Consider the following 26,058-nt stretch of genomic DNA (forward strand, 5'->3'; position numbering starts at 1 on the left):
TCTGGAGCCCCAGCCCCAGCAGCAGCAGCACCACCTGGGCAGGAGACCCCCGTGTGGGGCCAGATCCTGCTCTCACGAGTGGGCAGGTCCATGGGGACCTACGCACCAGCCTTCTGCCTCCTGCACGGCTACTGTGTCCCACAGGTCCCAGCACGGCTCTGCCCTGAGGTCACCATGGGGAGGCTGAAGGAAGGCCCCCCCCAGGGACCCCCAGCCTGGGCTCCCCACCTTCAGCTCAGATGCTCCACGGTCACTTTGATGGCTATTTTTTCCCTGTCGGCCCTGCTGGCACTTGAATAAATGCTTTGAAAGGGCTGATGTGCCTCCTTCCAGCCTCCCCAGCATGGCCATGCCCGTCTCCTGGTGGCCGTCCCCCTGCTCCATCTCCCAGCAGACAGGGTCCTTGAGGGTTAGGAGCCACGGACACGTGCGGGGGGAGACTGGGAGCACAGAGACAAGGAACTGAGATAGATGGGAAATGACATCCATTTTCTAAAGGAGAATCTGCACTGCTGGCGGATCCTGCCTCGATTTACACCAAGGGAGGCCTCTGCTCCCAGCCCCAACTCCTGCAGGGCCAACCGGCACCCAAGAGCCCGGCTCCATCCCCTCCTGCCCGCTCGGGGCTGTGTGCCTGGCCCGGGGAGCTGGCAGGGACCCGCTGCGGGCAGCGCTGCCCTGCGCCCCACGAGGGAGGTGACGTGCAGGGCTGGATGTCACGGGATAGAGAGAGACGAGCGGTCCCAGCGCCAACTAGCTCTGCAGGTTTGGCACGGGCTGGAAGGACCAGACTGGCTCCTCCAACAAAACCCAACCGTCCGGGAGAAGGAAGGCGACGAGAGGAGAGAGACACCCAGACCCGGGCCCCTGGAAAGCTCTCCTCGCTTCCCAGGCTGGGTTGTACCACGGAGCCTGGATCCGCGGTGACAGTTACCGCTCGGCTCGTGCTCTGTGCCAGCTCCCGGCACCCACCGACAGCCCCGGACCCGCACCGGCCCAACGGGGACACGGCTCCCGCACCCCACGCCGACCCTCCCTGCCTCACAGCCTCGCAGGGTGGCAAGAGGGGAGACCACCGGGCTGGGGAGGGGTCCTGGGCCTGCCCAACCCCAGCCCGAGTCCTCCGCAGCGGGAGAGAGCCAGAATGGTCGGTGTCGCCTTCCGGGGCTGAGAGCCCCCTCCCCAACGCCCCCCGCACCAGGAGATGGGGGATGCCCGCACCCCTTCTCCCGCACCCGCCGGGGGATCCCGACCGGCGCTGCCTGAGCCGAGCACCGCGGTGCCGGCGAGAGGCCCCCAGCCATTTTGCCATCTCCCCCCGGCTCCCCCCCCAGCACCTGCTCGGCGGCGATGGATGGGTCCCCGGGCGACACGTCCCGTCCCCCGGGGGTCTGTCCCGCACCGCCCCGACACCCCGTCGGGGACGGCCCCACCCCCCCCGCCGCCCCGGGCACCGCGGATCCCCCGGGACCGAGGCCCCCGCCCGCCCGCCCGGCCCGGGACCGACCGGCCCCCCCCCCCGCGCCCACATCCCGCCGCCCCCGCCGCTCTTACCCTTCTCCCGCCGCCTACATCCTCCGGCCGCTGCCGGGCGGTTCCCCGACGGCCCGGCCCGGCTGCTCCCGGCCCGGTTGGTACCGGAGCGGCTCGGTTGGGCTGGGATGTTCCCGGTCGGGTCGGTGCCGGCGCGGCCCGGGCCGGCGCCCCGCGCGTGGGAGCGCGGCGGGCGGCAGCATGCGAGTGGCGGCGGCCCCGCAGTGCAGCGCGGATGGGCGCGGAGCGGTGCGGAGCGGTGCGGAGCGGTGCGGAGCGGGGCCGCCGCCGCCGCCGCCGCCGCGGCACAGCCAAGACACGGCGGTGGATTTTCCCCGGGAGTCAGAGCGGGCGGCGGCGGCGCAAGATGGCTCCGATGCGGCTCTGCCGCCGCCTCCCGGCGCCCCGGGACCCCCGGGCCCGCAAAGGGGGGAGCCGCGGGGGACGGGGAGCTGCCGCCGGTGGGGCACGCAGCGTGGGGTCTGCCCCGCCGCGCTGGGCTGGCACCGGCACAGCGGGACCCACCCGTGAGCGTCCTCCTGGGGCACCCCGGGGTGGCGGGGACACCCTGGGACCTGTCACCCACCCCTCCCCGCGGCCACGCTGCCCACCTGGGAAGTGCCGGGGTACCGGGACAGCCCCGGGATGGATGCAGCCCCCAGGGGCCCAGCCTCCCCCTGGCAGACCGGGGGCTGCCAGCTCCCGCCCTCCCACCGAGCCCCTCAAACCGCAGTGTGTAATTTGCCAATAATAATAATAATAATTACAGCACGCGCGGGTTGGAAGTGCAGCGCAACAATAACCCGGTTAACGCCTCGCTGAGCGTGGCGGCGGGAGCCACACCGCGGCACGTGCCCGGCCGTGGCTCCCTGTCGGCCCCGAAGCCACCCGCCACACCACACGGGAGCCCCTGCCCAACATGTGGGGGGACACGGCCCATGTGGGGGGACACGGGCACCTGGAGCAGGTTTTGAAGCAGCTGTGTCCTGGCGTTTTGTGTCCACATCCCAGCACTGTGGTCCTTAGCCGGGCCGGTTATCCCCAGTGGTCACACCAGCAGTCACCCAGCGGGACAGCCGGGACTGGGGGACACAAGTGTTTCCCAGGGTGGCACAGGGCAGTGGGACAGCAGGAAGCTGCGGGGACAGCGAGGCCAGATCCAGGCCCTGCTCTCAGTGCTGCAGCTCTGCAGAGCCCCCCCATCTCAGGGCGTTCCGCTCAGCAGCCCCCTGGCCCCCACCATCGCCCCCCACCGCTGAACAGTCCCTTCTGGACACCCTGACAGGCCAGAGCCGGAGCTGGAGCTGCCCCCACCCCTGGCGTGCAGAGAGCCCCCCAAAAGTCCTGCTGCCCCCCGGGGGGGGGAGGTGAGCCCCAACCCCACCCCTCACCCAGCCCCGCAGTGCCCTCATTGCTATCAGCGCGGCTGCTGCATGTGGGGAGCAGAGCTCTGCCCACCTCCCTCAGCAGTTACATAAAAGGATTAAAATTTAATATGAACTTCAAAAGGGGAACAAGCGGGTGGTCGAGGACGGCTGGGCCGGGGCTGGGTGCGGAGCAGAGGCCCCCTTGGCCGTGCCCCGTGGCACACAGAGACCAGCTCCGTCCAGCCTGGTCCATGGGCACGGCTGCTTGGAGCCAGAGCAAAGTGCCCGGGCACCACGGGCATCCCAGCATTAACTGAGCTGGGGTCTCCCTGAGTCACGAAGGTGCACGATTCCCACGGCACATGGAGACCCCGTTCCCCCTTGGACCTGCCCTTGCTCCACAGCATCACCTGCCCACCAGGCACAGCGTCACCCAGCTGACCCGGTGCCCAGCTGCCACCCTGCCCGTGCCGTGCCGTGCCGGTGGTCCCCGGGGCTCCCCATCTCCTCCTGCCCGATGCCTCCCGCTTCCTTCCCAGGCACCAGTGGGTTGGAGCGTACCGGAAAACACCCCTGTGCTGGGGAGTGAGACCCCTAGTTGGGGGGTAGCTGATGCACCCTGGCCCCCCTGCCCCCGCTCCCCCCTGCCCCTGTGCGCCCCAGAGCTGTGCAGCACCCGCTGCTCCCGTCCGTGCAGTGCCGAGGAGCGGGGCTGCGGTGGCGGCAGGAACCAGCCAGGGCTGGGAAAACACCATCTTCCACCCACGCAGCCGCCCACGGCCCTGCGCCGGCTCCGCCGCCCCCGCCGCACAGCGGGGCTCACCGGGAAGGTGGGCGGCAGGCGTGGGGCTGGGGGCTGCGCTGCGCCCACCGCGGCCACCCACCCGTGGGCAGGGGATGGGGCAGGGGGGAGCAGCGCCCAGCAGCCCCCAGTGCAGGAGCAGACCTGGCACAGGCTCTGGCTGCAGAACCAGGGCTGAGCCGTGGCCGGGGCTGGGGGGCCAGGGCTGGGGGCTGGGGGCTGCCCCACACTCAGCCCTGCCCCATGGCGCAGGAGCGGCTGGTGCTGCTCGGTGTGTGGCACAGATGCCTGCCAGCAAAGAGACTGGGGAAGCCTTTGGCTCATTCATTTTTAATCCTGGCCGAGAGCGGGTGGGATTCGGGCATGCTGCAGGACAGGACCAGCCACGGGACCCCAAACGGCCCCCCCGGGGCAGCCACGGGCGTCTTTGATAATGCATGTCCCCGTGGGATGGAGACCCCTGGGAGGGGACAGCAACCTCTGGGCACCCCTCCCCATCCCATCTCACCATGTCCCACCATGGCTCAGCCCCCCCGTGCAGCGGCTCAGCCCCCCCTTGCCAGATGAGCCACCCCCCCAGTGCCTGCAAACGCAGAGGGCAGGATCTGTGCGTGAAGGGAAACCGTGGGCCCGTGAGCGCGTGGGGATGCACAGAGAGGGGGCGGTTAGGAGGAGGAGGGGGGTGCACAAAGCCAGAGCTCCCCCCACGTTGCTCCCCATCACATTCCTGGCACCGGGGACCCCATCCCACCGGGACCGTGGCACTGGGGCAACCGGGGGGCAGGACCCCCGTGCTCACCCCGCTATGAGGAGGTGAAGGAGGACACACGGACGCTGGGGACGGGCCCGGTGGGGGCCGGCGGGGAGAGGGGGAGGCAGCGGCCGATCTTGCGCAGGGTCCGTCCCAGGTCGGCGCGGAAGCGCCGGATGGAGAAGCAGTAGACGAGGGGGTCGAGGCAGCTGTTGAGGCTCAGCAGGGCCACGCTCAGCGTGTGCAGCACGTCCAGGGCGGCGGGGGGCTCGCAGGGCGGCACGGGGGGCCGGCTACCCACCCAGGGGGCCAGCGTGAGGTGGTAGGGCGCCACGCAGACCACGAAGACCAGCAGCATCCCCAGCACCATGGCGCGCGCCTGCTGCCGGTGGGAGCCCGGCGAGGCGGCGGCAGGCACCGAGAGCGCCCGGGCAATGGAGGCGTAGGTGCCCAGCACCACCAGGAAAGCGGCGGCGAAGAAGCCCACCATGGCGTAGGCGTACGCCCGCTGCCGGCCGTGCTGCTCGAAGCAGGCGGTGGCCCCGGCACGGGTGGGGAAAGTCTGCCGGGCGGCCAGGGTGGGCACGGCGCAGCCCAGCCCCAGTAGCCAGGCCAGGGTACAAGCCAGCGCGGCCCCCCGGCGCCCCGTCAGCGGCAGCGCCCGCCGCGCCGCCCGCACGGCACAGTACCGGTTGAAGCTGATGAGCGCCATGAAGGTGACGGCGCTGTAGGTCGCCAGGTAGTAGGCGGCCCCGGCCAGGCGGCAAGCGGCCTCCGAGAGCAGCCAGTCCCCCCCGGCCAGGTAGTAGGGGATCCAGAAGGGCAGGGTGAGGTTGAAGAGGATGTCGGCCAGCGTGAGGTTGATGAGGTAGATGCGGATGGCCTTCCTCACCTTGCCGCTCTGCAAGAAGACCAGCAAGGCCACCAGGTTGCCCGGTAGCCCCACGCACAGCACCAGGCAGTAGACGGCGGGCACCAGCACGAACTGCACCGGGTCGCTGGGCACGCACTCGCCGGGGGGCCCTGCCACCGAGCCGTTCATCCCGGGCTCCTGCAAAGATGGGTGGGCAGTCAGTGTCACGACCCCGAACACAGCCTTCAGGGGACAGGGAAGGGACATGGACCTTGATAGGACTTCTCTGGCTGGTAGAGAGACTGGACACCGGAGGCAGAGCCCCCCCACAGGGATGCCATCATCTGCTGGAGGGGATCAGCCTCCAACGGCTCCTCGCAGGAGACAAGGGGCTGCAGGACCCCCTCCCAGCCCAGCCGCGTCCCCCCACGCCATGTGGGAGCCCAGGGGCCACCGCAGCCACCCGGCCAGTGCTCCCGAGGGAGCGGCAGGCGCAGCTGCACGGTGGCTGCAGGGCAGAGCCCGTGGCCGGTGGCACCCGGAGGTGCCGTGATGGCTCCGACCGGCAGCTGTGGGGCTTAACACCTCCCACGCAGCCACGTGCCTGCGGGGGCCACCCCATCCTGCTCCCAGCACCCCAAATACCCCCCCACAGTGCACCCATGGGGAAGTGCCTCGGAGTGGAGGGACCCCGGCGTGGGGTGGGGGTACCAGCATGGGGCTGAAGCCCCCCGTGCCCCCCAGCCCTGCGCAAGGGCAGGTTTGCCACCCCGCTGTTTGCCAGTCTGGCCGTGGGAAACCCCGTTGTGCCGAACGGCTGTATCCCAGGGCTGTAGCTATTTCACCCCCCATCACCACCTGCCCACACCTCGCTTGACGGCACTGAGTCACCCCGCGGGGGTTTTCCAGCAGGGCAGGGCCGGATTCAGAACACGCAGCAGCACCCGGCACGGGGACAAGGCACAGAGGGATGAGCTGCCGAGCCCTGGGGGACAACTTAAGGCTCATCCTGGTGGGCTTCATGTTGTTCTGCAGAGCCAGCGTGGATCGCCAAGGAGCCCCCGGCCCTCTCAGTGGTCCCCCTTTCTTTTCCCTTTTCCTTTCTTTTCCCTTCTCCTTTCCCTTTCTTTTCCCTTCTCCTTTCCCTTTTCCTTTCCCCTTTCCTTTCCCTTTCCTTTCCCCTCCTTTTCCTTCCCCCACCCCTGTTTCCACCGAGGATGCTCCATCTCACCCGCTTACCCCACCGGCTTCGGGCTGCGTCCGCTCCAGCAGCTCCTTGCTGTCTGATCCAGCCAGGCTGGGGAAGGCTTTAAGTGCTGGGGGAGGCAGGGACTGCCTGATCCGTCCCCCCCTCCAACCCCCCCGCGCCTGCCATCCCAAGCTCCCCGTGGGGGGTTAGTGCCTGAGGGAGGGCAGCTGGAGTGGGGAGAGCACCTGCGTGTGTATGTAATGGGGGATTCCTTGCTGGAGCCACACTAAGACCCCCTGCGCCGGCTGACGGGGCTGGGGGCACACGGGGGGGGGCCAGCCGTGCCGGTACCGGCACGGCTGGCCCCCCCCTGTGTGCCCCCAGCCCCGTCTAGGACCGTTTCCCAGGGCCTTTTTCCCACCCACGCTGGGGATGAAAGCAGTGGTGGGTCAAGTTTCCGCACCCAGCAGCTGGTGGGGGGAAAAAAGGGGGATGCCCCAACAGGGATCAAAGCTGGAATCTGCCCCCCCCCTCCCCTCCCCCCGGCCCTTGGTGTTTTGTTGGCTTCAAAGCTGGATTTAGGGGGAGCAACACCCTGGGCACCCCCATCCCCCCAGGCTCTGTGAGCATTCGACTGGCTGCTCGGGTGATCCTGCAACTTGTGGATGCTCCTTTGGGACATCCCAAGGTGCCACCCCAAGGCAGTTCAGGTCCTACTGGGGGGTACGGGGGTGTTGTAGCCCCCCTGCTCATCCCAAGGTGGCCAGTCTCCCTCCACAGCCATCCCAGCCACCTTGCGGGCCATGCACTGGGTTCAAACATGATCTTGGAGTTCATCCATAGGGTTGGCCGTGCCCATCTGGGGTGATGGAGGGATCCCTGTGGAGGGACCACTGGAGCAAGATCCCCCAAAAGCACATGCCTGCCCATGCACAGGGCTTGGGGGCGGGCGCGCTGCCGCTGTCACCCCCTTGGATGTGCAGCAAGTGGCCTGGCACATTGCGGGGTGGCTCCGGGCAGCCGGGGGGGCTCTCCCTGCCGGCTGTCTGCCTCCGCGCCAGCTGCCACCCGCCTGTCCCCAGTCCTTGTCCCCAGCCGCTGCTCCAGGGGACCAAGGCCAGCAGCCCCAGGACATCCCCTCAGCCCCCACAGCTCAGCGTGGGGGGAGGCAGAAATAAAGAGGGGAGGCAAAACGTGAAAAACAAGAGGCTTTATTCCAAAATACGAAAGCCCCCAGAAAAGCAGAGCCAACCCCAGCCCGGCGTGGCCAAACGCCGGGAAGAGCCGGCCACCTTGTGCCAGTTTAGCAATGGAGCTGCCGGGGTGGTGGCAGTGCCACGGTGGTGCCACGGCCACCGCCCCACAGCACCAGCACGGGTCCCACAGCGTGGGGACAACCAGCACCAGGGTCCCCAGCAGCGGCAGGAGAGGACACACCGTGCACCGGTGGCAAGTTACCTCGCAGGACGCGATGCCGTCCATGAAAATATCATAGGGCATCGCTTCCCGCTGGCCGAGCCCTCCGTCCTCCCCACCTCCGGTCACTCGAACTTGGGCTTGGGGGGGTCCGCGTGCCCACGGATGTTGAGCAGCAGGAGGAGGCCGAGGCAGAGGGTGGCGGGGGCGCACATGGCCAGGGGCTCCCGCAGCACCAGCAGCGTGTAGATGGCACCTGGGCGAGGAGCAGAGCGTGGGGATGGGGGTCCCTGCCCGAGGGTCCCCTGAGACCCCGCGCAGGGTGGTGGGCACCCGCTCGCTCTCACCGATCATGATGACGCTGAGGACGAAGTTGCTGATCTCCTGCAGGAGCTGGGGCCCGAAGGCCAGCAGCAGCCCGGCCACCACCTCCACCCAGCCCACCACCTCCAGGTACCGCCCCGGCTCCGGCACGAACCCAAACTCCTTCAGGGGAAAGACCTCGGCGAACCGCACGAACTCCGACTTCTGGAAGGGCAGGAGGGGAGCGGAGTTGCCCTGAGCCCGGGGCTGGGGGGCACAGCCCCTCCAGCGGGGTCTGCTCCGCTCAGCCCCGCGCCCCGGCTGGATCAGCCCCTTCCCTGGAGAGGCTCTGCCCTGCATCCCGCGCGGCTCAGGCTCGCTCACCCCAAAGGGCTCAGCCCTGTACCCCAGCACCCCAACCTGCTCATCCCCCCCAAGAGCTCAGCCCTGCACCCCGATAGGCTCAGCCCCGCACCCCAAAGTGCTCAGCCCAGCACCCCAAACCTGTTCGTCTTCCCCCAAGGGCTCAGCCCTGCACCCCAGCACCCTGATGGGCTCAGCCCCGCACCCTAAAGTGCTCATCCCCCCCCCAAGGGCTCATCCCCCCCCAAAGCTCTCAGCCCCACACCCCAATCTGCTGATCGCCCCCAAAGTGCTCACCCCAGCACCCCAACCTGCTCATCCCCCTCTCTCAAGGACTCATCCCCGCACCCCAAAGTGCTCAGCCTCGCACCCCGACCTGCTCACACACCCCAGGGGCTCACCGCAGCACCCCGGGGGCTCGCTCCTGCACCCCCCGAGCCAGCCCAGCCCAGCCCGGCCCGGGCCGCTCCCCCTTCCCCGTCTCGCCGCCCCCGGTGGCCGCGGGCGCGCTCACCATGTGCCGGTGCAGGTCGGCCGAGAGCCGGTCCGAGAGCTTCACGGCGCCCGTCAGCAGGAAGAAGAGCCCGAGCAGGACGCGGAGGGCGGTGAACGCCGCCGCCATGGCGGGGACGGGCGGGCGGGGCCGGGGCCGGGCGGGGCGGGGCGGCACCGACGGATCCCCGGCACCGTGCCCGGTCCCCGGCCCGTCCCCACCCCCCACCCAGGCAGGGACAGGGACCCCCCCCCATCCCAGCCCTGGGGTGCTGCCGGGGCAGGGGGTACTCACATCTGCAGCTTCACCCCCCCGGGGATGCGCCCCCCCCCCCCCCCCCCGGGGCCAGCACCATCCTCCCACCAAACCAGAGCTGGGTGAAAAAAAAGGCGGGACACCTCCCTTCCCCCCCCCCCCCCCCCCCAAAAAAAAACCCCGCAGTTGGGGCTTTGTGGGTGCCATAAGCGGGTCGAGCTGGGCAAAAGCAGGGTGGCTCTGGGTGGCCCGGGCAGGGACGGTGGTAGCCGCGGGGGGGGGGGGTGGTGGTGGTCGGGGGGGAGCCGGTAACGGGGCAGCCACAGCAGGAGTTTCTTCCTGGCTGCGGGGAGGCCCGGGGGGGGGGGGGCGCGGGAGGTGGCTGTGTGTACCCCCCCCCATTACCCCCCCCCTCCCCGGGACTGCGTCACCGCCTGCGCCATCGCCGTGCGCCGGGGATCCCGCGAACGGTCGCCCCGGATGGGCGAGAGCCGGCGGGGGGGGGGGGGGGGCACTGACGTTGTTGGAACTCGAGTGGAAACGCTTTTTTTTTTTTTTTTTTTAGGGCCAATAATTCATGAAAGAGCAGGAATCGTCTCTGCGGAGGCACCGGCCAGCGCCCAGCCCGGCTGCTCTCGGTTTTACCGGGGGGGGGACACACACACTGTTTGTACCCCCCATCTCTGCGGGGAGAATCCTCAGGGAGAGCAGCCCCCGGAGCCGCTCCCCAGGGCTCGGAGCTTCTCCCTGCCCCGCCGGGACGATCAACAGCGACGGGCCAGGGCAGGCTCCAGCCCCTCCTGTCCCAGGAAGTCCCTTGGGGGAAAAAGGATTAAAATAGTAATTAAAAAAACACCAAACCCTCCTGAACGGCAGATTGCGGCCGCTCAGCGCCCTCACGCCCGCGGGGAGGGATCGTGGCTTCTCCCGGCAGCCGTTACCACAGGGAGCCTTTGTCACTGCTCCCGAGGGGACACTCACCCCCAAAACCCTCTTCTTTTGGCTCAAAAATCAGTGGCTCCTTTCTCCAGCCCCGCCATGGAGCAGGGGCCACTCGGGGCCGGGACAGAGGTTGGTTTTTTTGTGCAAACATTGCAAAATCATTTCCCGGGGTGTTTGCCTGCCCCAAGGGGCACCCGGTCACCGTCCTGCCCGGGGTCACACCACCCATCCCGACCCCAAACCCCAGCTGGGAGCCCCCCCAGGGCAGATAAACCTCTCTCAACACCCACATGGTACCTCATATCTGCCCCCAGCCCCTGATTATTTTAATTACAGGTGCTCCAAGAAAACCTCCATGCCAGGCACCCACCACCTCCAAAAATCAGGAGGGCCAGGAGGGCTTTTTGCCATTCTCCAAAAAATAATCCCGTTTCAACACAAAAAGCAGAACGGGGTTTGTTAGGAAGGAGGTGTAGGAGGGAAGTTCAGCACTTGGAATCGCATCCAGGCTGGAAGGGTTTCACAGAGGGAGCAGCCGATGCTGCAACAGTGGAAATTAGGCCAAGTTACTGGAAAATAACAGAATTTGAGGGGGAAAAAAAGGCTGCATAATCCTGCAGGAGCTGAGACAAAGCCACGGAAACCAGCCCGAGGAACCACAGCACCTTTTCAGGATGTGGACAACACCAGCACCTCTGCTGCCCAGGGGCACAGCCAGCTTCAAACCAGCGTCTGAACTACAAGGGGAAGCCCACGGCACAATCACAGCAGGAAGACAGTACTGCGTTCGGTATTTGTCAGGTTCTACTGGTTATGAGGGGTTCTCTCCCCCGTGCCTGTGGCGGTGCAGAGCGGGACACGAGGACCCGAGCCCTTCCAGCATCCAAGCACGGTCTGTGTCCCCCCTACAGCCTCGGCTGCGGCAGCGTCTCATCCATCCACACCTCTTCACGCTGAGCAAATGCTTACTCACTGAACACACTCTGCAATGAAACACAAGCCATTTATAAAAAAAAAATAAATATTTTATTTTTAAAAATGCTATGCTCCTGGCTCCTCTTCGCTGCGTTCAGACTTCAGCTTCTGCTGCAAGTGCAAAGCACACAATGAGCAAGAACATCGAAGGCACCAGGAGAAATCTCACAACAGGCCAGGCACCTGCCACGCCTTCTCCAGGATCCCGAGTCCTCACACCAGACTTGAGATTCAATCACCAGCATTCCCATTTCCATTTACTTCATAAATTCCCAGGATGGGGAATGGCTTTGTGTTTTACTACCCCAGAAACACAAGCAGCGGTGACGAATCACACATGATTCAATGGGAATTCACCAACGGAATCTCACTGACTTCACCGCTCACAGGTTCAGCTGGGGTTTATCTGAGCTGGTACTTACCCACCACTCCTGAGTTAAGGTACCTTAGCATGTTGCTCCTCACACAAGATTTTAAATACCTGATGTTCCCCCTCATAGTTTTAGTGGTAAATTAGAGGGAAAATGTCATTAATTGCAGCTCTGCAAGTTCATTTATTTCCCTGAATTTCTACCTGCTCGTGCCCTTGTATTTGCTAATTCATCTTCCAGGTTATTTTGAAAGTTCAATGTTCATTAAAGCATTTCAGAAAAGTAGCTTTTAAACAACTTTTAGTTGGACTAACATTTGAGAAGCAACTGTTCTATTGTTCCCCTTTCCTTTGCTGACAGTCACCCCCCCATTTGCTGGAGCCTGAATGCAGAAACGGTTATTTCTTGTTCGACCCCCCACAGCATTCAGAGGAGAGAGTTTATTTCATGCTGCAGGGGCTGAAAAGCCTCAAACAACGGTTATATCTTGGCTCTACAAAAGAAAGATTCACAAGTTTTATGTGAAACTGAGATTAATCACAGGCAAACTTCAGGCAAGAAGCACATAATACATCACAGGGCGACTGCGCTCTCACAGCAGCCTAAGGACACCAGCGACTCACTTGCTCAACTTGTCCCCTTGGTCCCTCCGCACACCACTGGGCACCGTGCTGGATGTGCTCATGCTCGGCTCCTCAACTGCAAAAACATCCACAAGTTAGACTCACCATGATTTTGAAACCTTTTGTACAGACCCACATCTAGAAAGCTATTTTTAACCACTGGCTCCACAATACCACGGCCCAGCTGGAGCCGGGGTGTTAACCCCACAGCGGGATCTTAGTTCTACCCTACACGTTTCACACACACCGATTTCCCAATATTCTCCAATTCCCAGGTACTCAGTGACTGAACACCAAGTGGCCAGAAGCCTGTATTACTTCACCCGTTCAGAACAAGACTGGAACTGATGCTTACTTCCCATGGATGAGCACTCCGGCTTCACTCAGCTTTCATCTTCACCTAAAGGATAACAACTGAAGTTATTATAGTAATACACAACAAATTCTGACCATTTCAAAAACTAACTTAAAAAATAAGGTTTTAACATACATGGACTGATTAGTTATGAGGGGGAATTTAAGAATAAGGGGCAGAAATAGGCTAACCTAAACACTTGTAAAGAGATGAAGTAATATGCAGGTAGTTGACTGAAGAACTGCACCTTGTCTGAGCACAAACCGTCAACCCCCAGCCTGAGTACAGTGAGGTTTGATTGCAGCCAGAGGTATACTATCCCTTATGTGAAGGCATTAACAATTTTTGTTAAGCTACTTCAGCTATTTTACCCTGGTCTGCTGTCTCCTGCCCTCTTTCTTCCCCTTCGTGAAGGAGTGCGATGTCCCTGGACTGACTCCTAACAGCCCTGGGGTCAATAGCCCCACAAGCGCTTCAGAAGCCGAAGGAAGACACTGGGGATCAGCGCTCTCAGTCAACTGCTTTTATGCTCGGCACCAGATTCTCCCCTTCTGAAGCCCCCCCCCGTTCACTAGAGCTAAGGTGAGGGCACACTGCCGTGGGCAGCAGCTGGGGATGCAGCAGTACGAGGTTTTCTGTGCACGCCTCTGGTTGGGAGGCAAATCCCACCATGGTCACAGTGGGATCTGACCAGGCAGGGCCAAGTTCAAGTTTAGTCTCAAACCCACCACCTGGGTTTTTATTGTGGCCCTCAGGAGCAGAAGTATAATATGCACGTTTTGTTCTATGCCATAGCAACAAACACCATGCATAAGGGATACTATATCTTTGTGCATCCTTTTAACACTCCAGATTCGCTTATAGGCACACTCCTCCCATCCCTCCCCAGTTAGCTCTTCAGTACTGGTGTTCAGAAGCAACATTTAGAGAGATGGGGTGTTCACAGACCACTGCGGGATTGCACAGCCAAGTCCTAACGTGTCAATCATTATCTAGCAGCAATGACAGAGGTGGGAGAAGGCCAATCCTCCCTTTTTTGCCTTTTCCAGTAAGCAGCTATTTAACAGCCCCACTAGCTGGCATGGAGAGGAAAAAAAAAAAAAAATCTGAAGCTAATTAGCTGATTCCAAACTTGCTAGTAATGGAAGAAGCCAAGTAATTACCCAGAACAGCAGACTTTTAATGCATCCTTTCCAACATGCTGAGCCTTGTTTAACATAATGGAACCAAACACTGGCCTTCCTGATCGTGTCACTGCAGCTGGCAATGATTAACAGAGACATGCAACCCCATTACTGCTCAAGTCCTAAAACTACTCACAGGCCTCAGTGTTTAGCTATGGGGAAAACTGCAAGCAAATCAACACTTTGTATGCTTAATGTTACAGTAAAGCCCCCATCCACGCTATGCTGTGCTCTCTCCTGACAGCACCAGTGTCTGGCTCCGAGGGCCAGCCAGGTACGCATATGTATTCTGACACCACACTTCTGAGCTTCAGATAAGCTTTTGAGAAAAAGTGTATTTCACACACAGGTAAAACCAAGATGAAACACAATGCAAGCACTTTAAATGTCATTTCTTGTACCCACTCGTTACAGGCTGACTTAGAGCAGACATGGCTATTTGCGTTTAAGTTAGCTACCACACCGAGTTTCATTACTGCAGTCAGAGCTGGTACGAGACCCACGGTTCAGTCACCGATTGCTTGCTCCAAGAGTGTCAAAAACCCGCTAGTTCAAGTACGTAGAACAAGGCAGATGTGCCAAAAACCCCTCCAACGACATTCCTGCAGGTCAAGTCAAGTATCCAGATCACACTGGAAAAACTAAGTCAGATCTGAGCATTGGTTTAAAGATTAATAATTCAGTGTTGCTACATGACAGTATGCATACTGCCATCAGTTTTGCTACTAAATTCTGGTCACAGGTAAGAGTAAGCCATCACAAAAAGCCAAACTGACTTGGTGACAAGCAGTGTCACTGATTGACCCTCTATAGCTCGGGTACACTCACTGAGGTGTAACCAAAGACCTATTATTATGATCTTAAGGTGCAGCTGCTACTGAAGCTTTCAGTGGAACATGGAGAGAGACCTACGGCAGAGGGCAGGGCTGTCGAGCAGATCCCCTGGTCACCAGCAAGAGTCTTGCCTGGAAAGTAACACAGAAGGGTTCAAAATGTGACAATAATACCAGGAACAAGTATGCAAAGCAGAACTTTGCAGAACAAGCGGGAAAACACATTACACCACCTCCAAAATAAACTGAACATCAGACAAGAGCTAGATCGTGTGCTGGAACAAGGGACCCTGCAATTCAGGTTCAAGAGCTAATGCAAAAGAGCTGGAGATCAGCGTGTCTGGATGTCTGGACACGTGAGCATGTTAATCCTGAAACACTACATTCAGTATTTCTAGTAATGCAAAGAGTTTAGAATTACATCCCCAAGACTGATGAAAAATGAAATTGAGCATTATGCTACCAAGATGACTCTACGAGGCAGAAATACAGAATCTCATCACTGTCAATTAAAGGCAGAGGAATGTATTACGCTTGTCTATCAAAGATTAAAATAAAGGCAAATGAGATGTCCAATAAGCTCTGTGAAACTACTCACGGGGATATTCATTCAAGCACTCATTTGTATGTCCTCAAAAATACTCCAAATCAGTCTCAAGGCTGCCTGTACCAGCAGCAAGTGACTATCCCGAAGTGCACACAAGACTAGAGCAGTGATTACTAACGCGTTTCCTGCTGAGCCAAGACTCTACAAAGGGATGCACTGCAGATGGGCCACTTGGTCACTACAGAAAAGTTTCAACAGTCCTTTTCTAGGCACTGATAGCACCTTGTTGACTAGTTAAGTGAGTTAAAAGATCACATTCCCTCTTCCCCACAAAGCTCACCTAAGAATATCTTCATTACATTGGAACTAAGAAAAAGCCACACAAGCCGAGTCATATGCACAAAGGAATCGGGTCTGAAATTACTTATCTAAGAATCACAGCAAGTTGCTTATTGACTCTGAACAAAGACAAAGCTTAAAACCGAAAACCACGCAGCTTTGATGCAAGCTTAACATACAGGTATGAAGAGTGCTGCACTGTAATTCCACAGTCAGAAGTGTGATGTCAGAATACCCACAGTATAAGATTACATAGAAAGTCACCAAGTTTAGATTATATTGCTTGTTACCTACCTGGACGCAGTCGGCAATGAGAATCTTGGAGCAAGCAGGAATACTACATCCGGGTCCTAATGTCCATTGCCATTTGTGGTACTACGTTCCTCACAGTTATGAACTGCAGAAATGCTGGCTAAGTGCAGTTATGTAGCAGGCCACTAGTTTTAAGTGTAAATTGCAGTCTCAAACTCCAGCAAAAACTTGCTGCCACAGTAAATGGTTGCCAAGGAGAAGCCAATAATTTTTTTTCTACCACAAAAATACCACAAAATCTCAAAAGCAGTTTCAGTTTCTCATCAGCTGTATAAATGATTAGTGTAATGTGTCTACACCAAAAGATAAAGATTATTCTGTATTCATTTATGAGAAAGTGTGAAGATATATGTATAGCGATACCAGTTTCTACATGCTGCAGTTTTTAGAAATCTAAGTGTCAAAATGGGCTCAGTTTTGATAAAGCGAGCTAAATTGCAACAGCCAATGTCCTGCAAGTCCAGTACAAAAAATGTGTTATGTGATCCAGACCATCTAAAACCAGGTCTGACCAACAAAGCACTTTTCTAAGTGGTTTTAGAGGTTCAATTATATATAAATCTGATTTTATAAAAAAAGTCCAAAACCTCATAGGAACAGATCAAAGGAACGTAACTTTCTCGCCTCCCACATTTATCAGATTTTCAAGTTGACATGTTTGCCAGCTTTTAAGACACCACCTTTAAAAAGTCTTGAAAAGAAGTTGGCTAGTTAATTGTACGCCTGTTTAATACATGCAACTCAAAGCAGAACTTATTTTAGAAATTCTGCTTATGCAGCTACAACAAGGCTACATTTAACCAAACTTTCAGAGATATTTTGAAAACTGCCAAATCTTTCAATGTATTTACTAGTCATGGTTTTGCAACTCAGCTATTTTTAATACCTAGCAACGGTAGCTTACGTACAAAACAGGGGTACCAAAAGACCACCTCTGTACGGTACAAGGACATCAGCATCCTTCACTCTTCCAAGTTACAGAACTACAAAAGAACATACTTTAGGATATGCACCAGCATCTCTTTAATAAAGAATGACATGTAATCTGAAAAATAAACTGAAAAAATTAATTTAATGTTTACGTTCAAAATTCCCCATCTCAGACACCTTCACCTTTTGTGGGTGTCCCATGAACACCCTCCGGAAAACATATGCATTATTTAATACTACTTCAATAAAGCAAATTGCATCGGTACTGCTGATTTTTAAACTAAGTACCCAATAGAAGTACTCCCACATACTTGGCCTGCAGTTTAGGAACCGCCAATTCAGAATTTCCTGAAGAGCAATTCGTTGTTGTAGCGTATTATCAACCCCCAAACTTCTCTGGGAAAATAAAGCAGCATTCACCAAATAAGCTGAGTCACTATTTAGTGCGCTTAATAGTCAAAGTCGGTGTTACCTGGTATCAGCATTTCACAACATGCCATTTTTTCATTTAAGGAGTAACATCACTTAAGAATACTTCAAGAGGGATCGTCTGCACTCTGAAATACTGCAATCTGACACTCAAGTTTTAACCACAGAGAAAATTTAACATAGAATTTAGAATTAGCCAATGCTTAGCACGAGGAATGGAAAGATCTTTGGAAGCTTAAAGCTACTCACAGAATGCTCGGTTCTTGGGGAATCCTGTGAAGTACAGCCAAACTAAGTTTACCTACTTTGTGCCAAGCAGGTTGACGTATCCTGCATTAACACCAAGTTATTTTGCACTGGGAAGTCACGTTCCCAGCTTATCTAGTAGAGTGTAATAATAAACAGAGCAACTACCTTATCAGTGAGTCCAGAATGCTTTGAAATTCTTCTGGGGCTTAATAAAATGAACAGCAAGCTAACGAATTCATCAAATCTTCTACAAAAGAACCTTAAAGGGAGTTTATTTGCACTGTGTAGTATTAACTATTGAACTCCAGATTCAGATACTACTTTTGATGCATTATCTCCAAACATCAATAATAAAAGAGCGATAACCATCATGCAAGCAAGCCAATTTCTGTATTTTACATACAGGTTTTTAGGATTTGCCCACCAGCTACACGATTGAAGGATAGTTCCTGCAGTCCCCATTATACAAATGATTGTATTCTCAACTATGCAGATTAGTCCACCCAATTAGCATGAGGACATAAGCAAGTTAACCTTAATCACTTCTGGTCTTTTTGCCAAGCAATTTCAGGTGAGTATACAATACGGAGCAAGGCCAGATCCTGTAATCTCAGACAGCTTAAGAGCATATAAATATCACATTAACAATCCTTTAGTTAGGAAGTCAGCCAATACAAGTCATTCTATCAATTTATTTTAAAATAACCATTGCTAGTCTTCTGCTTAAAGTCTTTAAAAGATTCCAAGCAGTAACTGCCAAGGTGGTAAGTGCTACCATCCCACCACCCGTTATCCGTAGCTAAAATATGCAAGTCGTTACATACTGCACTGCTTGCAGCGTAGCTTGAATTAGTGTATCTTACAGCACTTGCAAGATTTGCTTTCTTATTGCAGCACAATTAATGCTCAAAAAATCTGCACCTACTGGCAAGTTAGGCTACTATTTGACCCAATCTTTAGCTAGAGGCATTACGGGAAGAGATCTCTCTCTCTTCACTGCAGTTCCACACCCTGGTCTAGTTTGACCTCTGCTCGAGACTCTCGCTTTACTGCGGAAGGTGTGGGATTCAGCCTCGTATGTTTAACCACGAATGGCAAGAAGAGTTACTACATTTAGTTTTCTATTTATTTGAAGCACAGTAAAAAAAAGTTGGTACACTTTGGGAATTCAGTGGCACAAGGTACACTGCCATCAAGTTAGGGACGTTATACATCAAAAAAACAGCTAAATTTGTTTTGAAACACTGCATTACATAATTAAATTGTACTCGCCCAAACAGACCACTTACAAATATTAGGTCAGTAAGTTTCTAACATCCATAAAAACGTAGCTTTCTTACTAAAATGCAAGAATTAAAAAGTTGGTGTCTAAACAAGACAGACAAAAACAAACTGGAATGAAACTACAGGTCACATCTAAAATCGGGGCTTTTTGTTTGGGCCTTCATATTCTTCTCTCCCTCTACCATATCCTGTCGGTGTTCCAGGCCCCATTCCTCTAGGACCCTGGCCACCCACAGGCCCCGCACCTCCCTGCCCAAAGCGTTCAGGACGCTATTGGAACAGAATTAACAGTTCATTATATGTAGTTGATGTCCATGTGTGTTAAGTATATATTTTTAGAAGGTTCCGCAGTCAAGGTTCGTCGATACAATCACCATTGAGCCGATCCACAGGTACCGGGAACATAGAAAGGAAAAAAGGGTAATTTAAAAATTAGTTTATTGTAATACATGCCTTGAGGTATGTTCCCACTTGATGCATTCTCATACATCTGTTACAAAGAACAGATCCTCCCTGCAGTGCTAGAAATGTAAGCATTAGTGCAGATGTGAATTAACAACTTTTCCAAATGAGCTCTAGCAATTTTCAACCAAGTTAATGCAAATAGCTTGCAAACTTCTCACCTTTAGTGCAATAAAAGCTTAGATTGCATCACTGTCATTTCCAAATAAGCCTAGCCAGAGAACCAATCTTCAGGTCACTGAAGTATGAGCTGACATTCATAAAATGTCACTGTAAACAGAATGCCTACTCACCAGTTAATGGCATGTGCTGCAATAGAGACCATGTGCTTTTCAAGATGGGGTTAAGACTACGGTCTGCTGACTAAACTGCAGAGGCCTTAGGCAGTAACCAAACCTGATTGTGAGCACTACTGGATTGCAAGAAGAAAAAAAAAATGTGAAAAAAAAAAGCTAATGACCAGTGATTTACCTAACCAACGCAATTGCTCGATCAAAGACTTGCATTTGTTAAAATCCCAAGTACTCCGGAACTGCTGCTGTATAATATGCAAAACGTGTTCAGAGAGCTACAATTTATTCAGTGTTTCCAGTTAGAGCTATGCACAAAGGGTCAATATCTCCCTTCCCACCCCACCTTCACCACAGGCTCTTGGAAAATTCACAACTTCACAGCGTTGAAAGGTTTCACACCAAGATGTAAAAGCTAAAAAACCCTGCAATAAAGCAGAGACTTCAGGTATTTTCACTAGCACCTCTAGCTGCACGTACTTCATTCAGTTACTGTATCAGCAGGTGTGATCAGCATTCAATCTAGAGAACTGACAAATTGGGAAGTCAAAGATAGCTCTAAACTTTCATTTCAAGCAAGTTTTCCGCTACCGAGTAACAGACCAATGGTAGGTTGCTTGTTACAAAAAGGTATCTGCAACTGAAAATTCACACTTCAAGTTCTTGACTTCTGAATGTTAGTTTCAATCCTTCCAAGAAAGGAATTTCAGAAAGATTACATAGGTCCTTTCTGCCTAATTCATGGCAGCTTATCTCCAATTCTGTTTAAAAGGTATCAGCCCAGTCACTGTGACAGCACTGTGTGGCAGAGGTCCCCATCCTAAGAAACTCAAGGCAGTTAAACCATCTTACTGTCACACTTTTTGACCAGATCACATTTTCAAGTATAACACAAGTTCAGCATGCACCTGGACCAGGATTTTCAGGAGAAAAATGTACACAGCATTCACCACAGACTGCCTAACTGGTCACGGGAAACTCAGGAACTGCTTAAATATCAGTAGATTATATAGATACATTAAGGCCAACAGCACTGTCTACTGAATCAATGATGCTCTGAGAAGTTATCATTCCAAAGACATGGTTCCCCAAAAAAAAAACGGAAGATACCTGAGAAGCTACTCTGGTAGCTCACCACATTAAGCCAGAGGCATAAACCCACCCAAAAATCATTTACTTCAGCTTGTGATACAGAGTGTACACCCCTTCAGGAGGGTGAAAGCACACTAATATTGCCACCTAAGCCAACATCGATTTCCATCCGACTCATTAAGCACTTCTTTAATCTACATCCGTATTGCTTCAGTGTGCTAACACCAAGCAGGCTCAACGCCCATTCACACATATAGTGTGCCAAAAACATACCTCGGAAAGTGAGATATGCCATAGCTTTAACAAATTCTACCTACATAGTCATGCCCAACACGGGAAAACAAGAACAGGCTCATTCCTCTGTGAGATAGGAATCACAAAATGGCTACAGTCAAGGATCGCTGGAATATGTTTAAGCTAAAAAACAGCATTTCTGCTCTTCTATGGCAAACACCAGCATATGGAGTAAGTGATATGCTGTTTACCATTGATTACTTAAGTTAATCTGCTGCTTAACTAGACATGAGCGCAGATTTTTGAATTAACAGCATACCCATACCAACATGCATCAATCCTAACTAGGCTTGGAAGGGCCAAAATAAATGCAGTGTTATACATTGGAAAGGAGAACAAAAATCTCTCTTGTCCATAAGTACAGAGTATCAAATTACTGAAAAGCTGCTACAGATGTACTTGAATTATGAAATTTGTCAGATTCTCTAGAATTTATATAAAAAAAAAAATCCTTCCAAGCCTAACAGTGACGCAGAATTTCCGAAGTCCAATAAAGTCAGAGTTAATTGCAAATATGCTTGAGAGCACATTTGAATTTACTTATAAACAACTTGCGACTGTGTAAGCTACCATAATGGTTAAGAACTAATCTAGCACTATGTACTGCCACACTAGTCTTCGTGTTAAACACCTGACAAGAGATTCAGCAGTTAACAGTGAAATGTACACAACCATCCGAACACTGGCAGAGAACTCAATTCCCAACCACAACATCTCCCTTGTGCTGAACGAGAGCCCCCACGGGATACGTTACCATGTCACTTCCCATCATAGACCCACTCATGGCTGCTTGGCCAACTCCTGGATTAGCTTCATAACCTATGCCGCCACCACCTCCCAGAGGTGGGAATTTCTGGGCTGCAGAAGCATAAGGATCTAAGAAAGAGAAATACATAATCATATTCTGACCATTTTTAAGTTAACCACATAAAGTGATTATTTAAAAATTCTTTACCTCCCATGTTCATTGTGGTGGCACCACCCATTCTCATGTCTCTCTCCCGCTGCATAGAAGAAACAAATTTTAGCACTGATAATAAACTACCAAAATCCATACCTTTCAGGAGATAAAGCACACGAACAGCCAACTACTACCATCTCACCTACACAAAGACATTGCATTATCTAACCTGAAGGAAGCAAAACGCATCAAATCTCAAAAATACATCCAAAAACTTCCTGAACATGGTAGCGTATCCACAAAACATCATGATTTCACTTACTGGATCCATGTAACCCATTCTACTATAATTCTCTTCCCTCTGTCTTCTCATTTGTTCTTCCATCTCCCGCTGACGGATCATCATTTCCTCTTCCCGCCTGCGACGCTCCTCCTCCTGCCTGATCACCCCAAAGCAGACAGTTAGAGCTCAGCATTGCAACACACACAACACTTCTCACCAACATCACCTGCTGCAGCAATTTAAAAGGCATTGAATGATAACACTTAAGCAAAAAAAAAAAAAACAAAAACACTCGATATTCAAACACTCAAAGAGAAACTTACACTGCAGTTCAATTTCTCATACACAAACTGAAGCAGCAATGGTGTTTCTTGAAAAATAAAAACTTTCATGTAAGTCACTTTAAAAAAAAATAATGACAAATGTAACATTAAGAAAATCCCATGAAAGCCAAACCAACCTCAGCTGAATTTCCTTGCGTTTCTGCATTTCTTGGTTATGGAGCTCCTCCATACGTCTCAGCTCTTCCTGACGCCTCATAAGGTCTACAGAAATGAAGCTTGTCAGCAGCTTTTTCACAAACTCATGCCAGATTTAATCGTGTCAGATTTGAATTAGATCAGCCTTATCTGCACTACAGCAGACAGCTGCCTTCTAAGCATCACTATTCATAACAACACTTCATTTAAATAAAAAACTGAAAAACTACTAGTTGCTCTTTAAGCCTGAAATTCTCAAGTTAGCAGTAGGAAGCATTAATTTTTTCACCAAACCATTCAACAGCCGTACATTTAAAGCAAAAAGAGGATACAGAATTCAGAGCCAATTACCTTGACGCAAGAGGTTTGCCTGATGCTCGTGATAAGCATCTTCCATCTCACTTTCAAGTTTGTCCTTGGCATCTTTCATGTTTTTTGCCACTTGCTCTCTCTGCTGTTTTTCCATTTCATCTAAAGATTTCCACCTCTGGGAATATTCAAATTCAAAACTGCCAGGCTGAGCAAAGCGGGGAGGAGTCTCTCTTTCCCTGCGGACAGGAAGATGCTTATTCAGACTGGGTAAAGCTGGGAGCTGAAGGTCAATAAAAGATCACAAACAGAATTATCAGGGAACATCAAAGGAGCCCTGAAAATACCTCACAACTACATGATAGAAAACTTGCTGTGAGGGAATGCTGGGAACAGCACAGCATTTTACACTCTTAAAGAGAAGCATTTAATGTAAATAAATTTTGCGACTACTGTAGCAAATATGGAGACTCCTGCACTATCACATCCAAGCAAATCTTTCCGTTTACAGTTCTACTGTACATTTATCTTGTTCTGAACTTCTGCCTTAGACATTCCGCTGCCAGCAACAAAACCCTCAAACCAGACAGGCCTTTGCCCGAGTAGCTACAGCTCCTCCAAACAGCATATGGAGAGATGGGCTTCTGCAGTGCCAACTTACCCAAAGCATTGCGTAAAAGGCAAGAAATAACAACTTAAATAGTTTTCAAGATGCCTGAGGGCCAATAGTCTGTTTTGTCTTATAAAGAAACTGAAGTCTAGGATTCAATAATTAATGCAACAAAACTAGCAGAGTTCAAAAGCTTTCCATATATTAGCAATGTTAAGCATTTCAACGTTTTAGGAACACTATACTAATCTACACTGTTTTCAAAGACACTGCCTTTAAACTGTTAACAGTTTTTAATCAAAGCAAGTAATTTCAAAAACTTTCTCATACAAACAAGACCGACTACCAGACAAACTACTACCAAAAACCCCCAAGAACTGAAAGTACTACTCAAAATTCAAAGCCTGTTTCTGAAAAATTACTCCACCGCCTCCACAGCCTGGGACAATACTACATCCATCATCTATATACTCTTCAGACCAAAAGATAGTGCCTACTTTTGATACATCGGATTCTTCTGAGCAAGCTTTTCTGGAAGACCATCTTCATCATCCAGTTGTTCCAACGGTTCCACAATAACCGGCCTAGGAGTGCTGAACACAAAAATACCCGGTTTACTCCCCCATAAGAATCTCCACTCCGAAAAACTCTAAGCCAACAATTTTACTCAGCTTAAAACTAGAAATCCTAAGCACCAAAATACTTACGTTGTCAACAAAAACACTCCTTCAGTACACCGTTCAAATGCTTTTCTTGCAGCTGGCTTTGATGCAAATTCAACAATGCCTTTTCCTGTTGATCTACCTCTATCATCTACAATCACAACAGCTCTTTCCACTGGACCGAACTGGGAAAAAGCTTCCTCCAGCAACTCGTTGGACACATAGGGTGAAAGATTGCGCACTGAAAGAGCAGCAGCGTGTGTGGCAAACCGAACACGGAGCTGTCGACCCCTCATGGGGGTATCATCCAGTTCTGCCTTCGCAATTTCTGCAAGAGCTCTGGATTCCTGAGGAAATTTTAAGATCCAGATTTAGAAAATCAAAGTGTAAATTACTATTTCGTAAGAATTAAGCGGAAGGACGCTTAATACAAACACCTACCAATTTAATGAATCCAAAGCCTTTCCCCTTGTTGATAAAAACCTCTCCTGGCTCCCCATATTTGGCGAACAGTCTTTTAAAGTCTTCGTCTGTTATATCAGCAGGCAAATTCCCAACAAACAAACGGCAACGCTGAGTATATGTCTTCTCCCCGGGTCGCCTCAGCAGAGAGAGGTTTGCTTTAAATCCCTACAAAGAAGCAGACCAGTTCGAGCCATCGCCGCCTGCACCCCCACGCTTCGGCCCTGAGCACCCCCAGGGCACCGCGAGCGAATACAAACCCAGGCTGCCACAGACCCCTCCAGGCCGCAGTCGGGAGCTGCCTGGGCACCTAGGAAATACGCAGATCATATTTAGGGTGCCCGCAGCCCTCCTGCGCTCGCCACCGCCGCCGTCCCCCTCGCCTCACCCGAGCCCCCCCGCCCCGGCCCCCGCGCTCCTCCCCTCAAGATGGCGGCGCGGGCGCGCGGAACCGCCGTCCCCGGCCGTCGCCATCTTGTGGCTCGGGGAGGGGGAAGGGGGGCCGACGGTGACTCACCTCGTCCGAGAGCTTCTCGCCGCCGCCGGCCGAGCCCTGCTGCGAGGAGAGGCTCTGCTGTCCCTGGTGCTGCTGCCCGCGGCCCCGCGGCTCTCCGCCCGGCCCGCCGCGGTGCCCCGGCCCGCCTTTGTGCGGCCCGCCGGGCCCCTGCTGGGGGCCGCCGGGTCCCTTGGGCCCGCCGCCGGGCGACTGTCCTTGTCCTTTCTTAGGGCCGCCGGCCGGGGTAGGGCTGGGGCTCGGCTTGGGCTGCGGCTGTCCCCCCGGGCCGGAGGGAGCCGAGGAGGGCGTCGACACCGGGGGCTGCTGCTGCGGCGGCTGCCCCGCGGGCAGCGCTGACGGCGGAGGCGCTCCCGGGCCTGCCTGGCTGCCAGCAGGCCCCGCCGTGGTGGCGGCGGCTGAAGAGGACGAAGAAGGCGGTGCAGAAGTCGAGGCGGGTGGCTTCGGAGGTTCGGGCTTCGGGCCTCCGCCCGGCGGGCCGCCTGGGCCTTGCGGGCCGCCCCCCATGGGGCCGCGGTTCTGGCCCATGCCCATGCCGGGCGGCGGAGAGCGGAAATCGTGGTTGGGGCCGCCGCGGCCACCGCCGCCACCGCGCCGGTGGAAGCCACCTCCGCCGCCGCCACGGCTACGGAACCGATCCCGCGACATGGTGGTGGTGGAGGGAGGAGGAGGAAGAGGAGAGGTGCTCCGGCCGCAGCTGCTGCTCCTCAGAGCCCGCTGCTCAAAATGGCGGCGAGCTGAACGGCCTCGCCGCCGCCTTTGTCCGCCCCTAATATAGTTTCCCCGCCCCCGGAAACCACCCCCTCCTCCCCATTAGCCAATCACCGGCCTCAGCGAGGAGGACCGATAGGTGGAGTCACCAATAGCATGTCTCTATTCCGTCAACTCTTTGATCTCATTGGTAAGGAACCTGCCCTCTGCCGATTGGCTCATTTGACCGCCGACGTTCGCACGGGATGATCCGTTGACCTCCTGTGTGCTGATTGGGCAGTTTGATCGGCG

The 26,058-nt window shown here is 54.4% G+C and overlaps 3 protein-coding genes across 5 annotated transcripts; all 3 read right to left on the minus strand.

Annotated features, from left to right (window-relative positions):
- Positions 1-4,505: 4,505 nt before the first annotated feature.
- Positions 4,506-7,995, minus strand: LOC141474127 (platelet-activating factor receptor-like). The gene is made up of 2 exons (XM_074161847.1): positions 7,954-7,995; positions 4,506-5,504 (listed from the first exon to the last, which is right to left on the minus strand). The coding sequence occupies exons 1-2, from the start codon at positions 7,993-7,995 to the stop codon at positions 4,506-4,508; spliced, it is 1,041 nt and encodes a 346-aa protein (XP_074017948.1).
- TMEM35B (transmembrane protein 35B) lies at positions 7,691-9,206 on the minus strand. Its single transcript, XM_074162199.1, has 3 exons — positions 9,092-9,206; positions 8,259-8,439; positions 7,691-8,167 (listed from the first exon to the last, which is right to left on the minus strand). The coding sequence occupies exons 1-3, from the start codon at positions 9,197-9,199 to the stop codon at positions 8,037-8,039; spliced, it is 420 nt and encodes a 139-aa protein (XP_074018300.1). The 5' UTR covers positions 9,200-9,206; the 3' UTR covers positions 7,691-8,036.
- A 1,844-nt stretch (positions 9,207-11,050) lies between these two features.
- On the minus strand, positions 11,051-25,704 carry SFPQ (splicing factor proline and glutamine rich). 3 transcript variants are annotated; one of them, XM_074162259.1, is made up of 12 exons: positions 25,060-25,704; positions 24,522-24,710; positions 24,126-24,427; positions 23,916-24,011; positions 22,851-23,047; positions 22,481-22,565; positions 22,060-22,177; positions 21,792-21,840; positions 21,591-21,712; positions 12,592-12,636; positions 12,237-12,312; positions 11,051-11,250 (listed from the first exon to the last, which is right to left on the minus strand). In XM_074162259.1, exons 1-10 carry the CDS (start codon positions 25,702-25,704, stop codon positions 12,616-12,618), a joined length of 1,824 nt encoding a protein of 607 aa, XP_074018360.1. In that variant the 3' UTR covers positions 11,051-11,250; positions 12,237-12,312; positions 12,592-12,615. The 3 variants fall into 3 exon arrangements, with proteins under 3 accessions (XP_074018360.1, XP_074018359.1, XP_074018358.1); XM_074162258.1 differs by lacking the exon at positions 11,051-11,250 and adding an exon at positions 11,274-11,350; XM_074162257.1 differs by lacking the exons at positions 11,051-11,250; positions 12,237-12,312; positions 12,592-12,636 and adding an exon at positions 16,805-18,968.
- Positions 25,705-26,058: the final 354 nt, after the last annotated feature.

Source organism: Numenius arquata, chromosome 21 (assembly GCF_964106895.1).
Source record: "Numenius arquata chromosome 21, bNumArq3.hap1.1, whole genome shotgun sequence".
NCBI lineage: Eukaryota > Metazoa > Chordata > Aves > Charadriiformes > Scolopacidae > Numenius > Numenius arquata.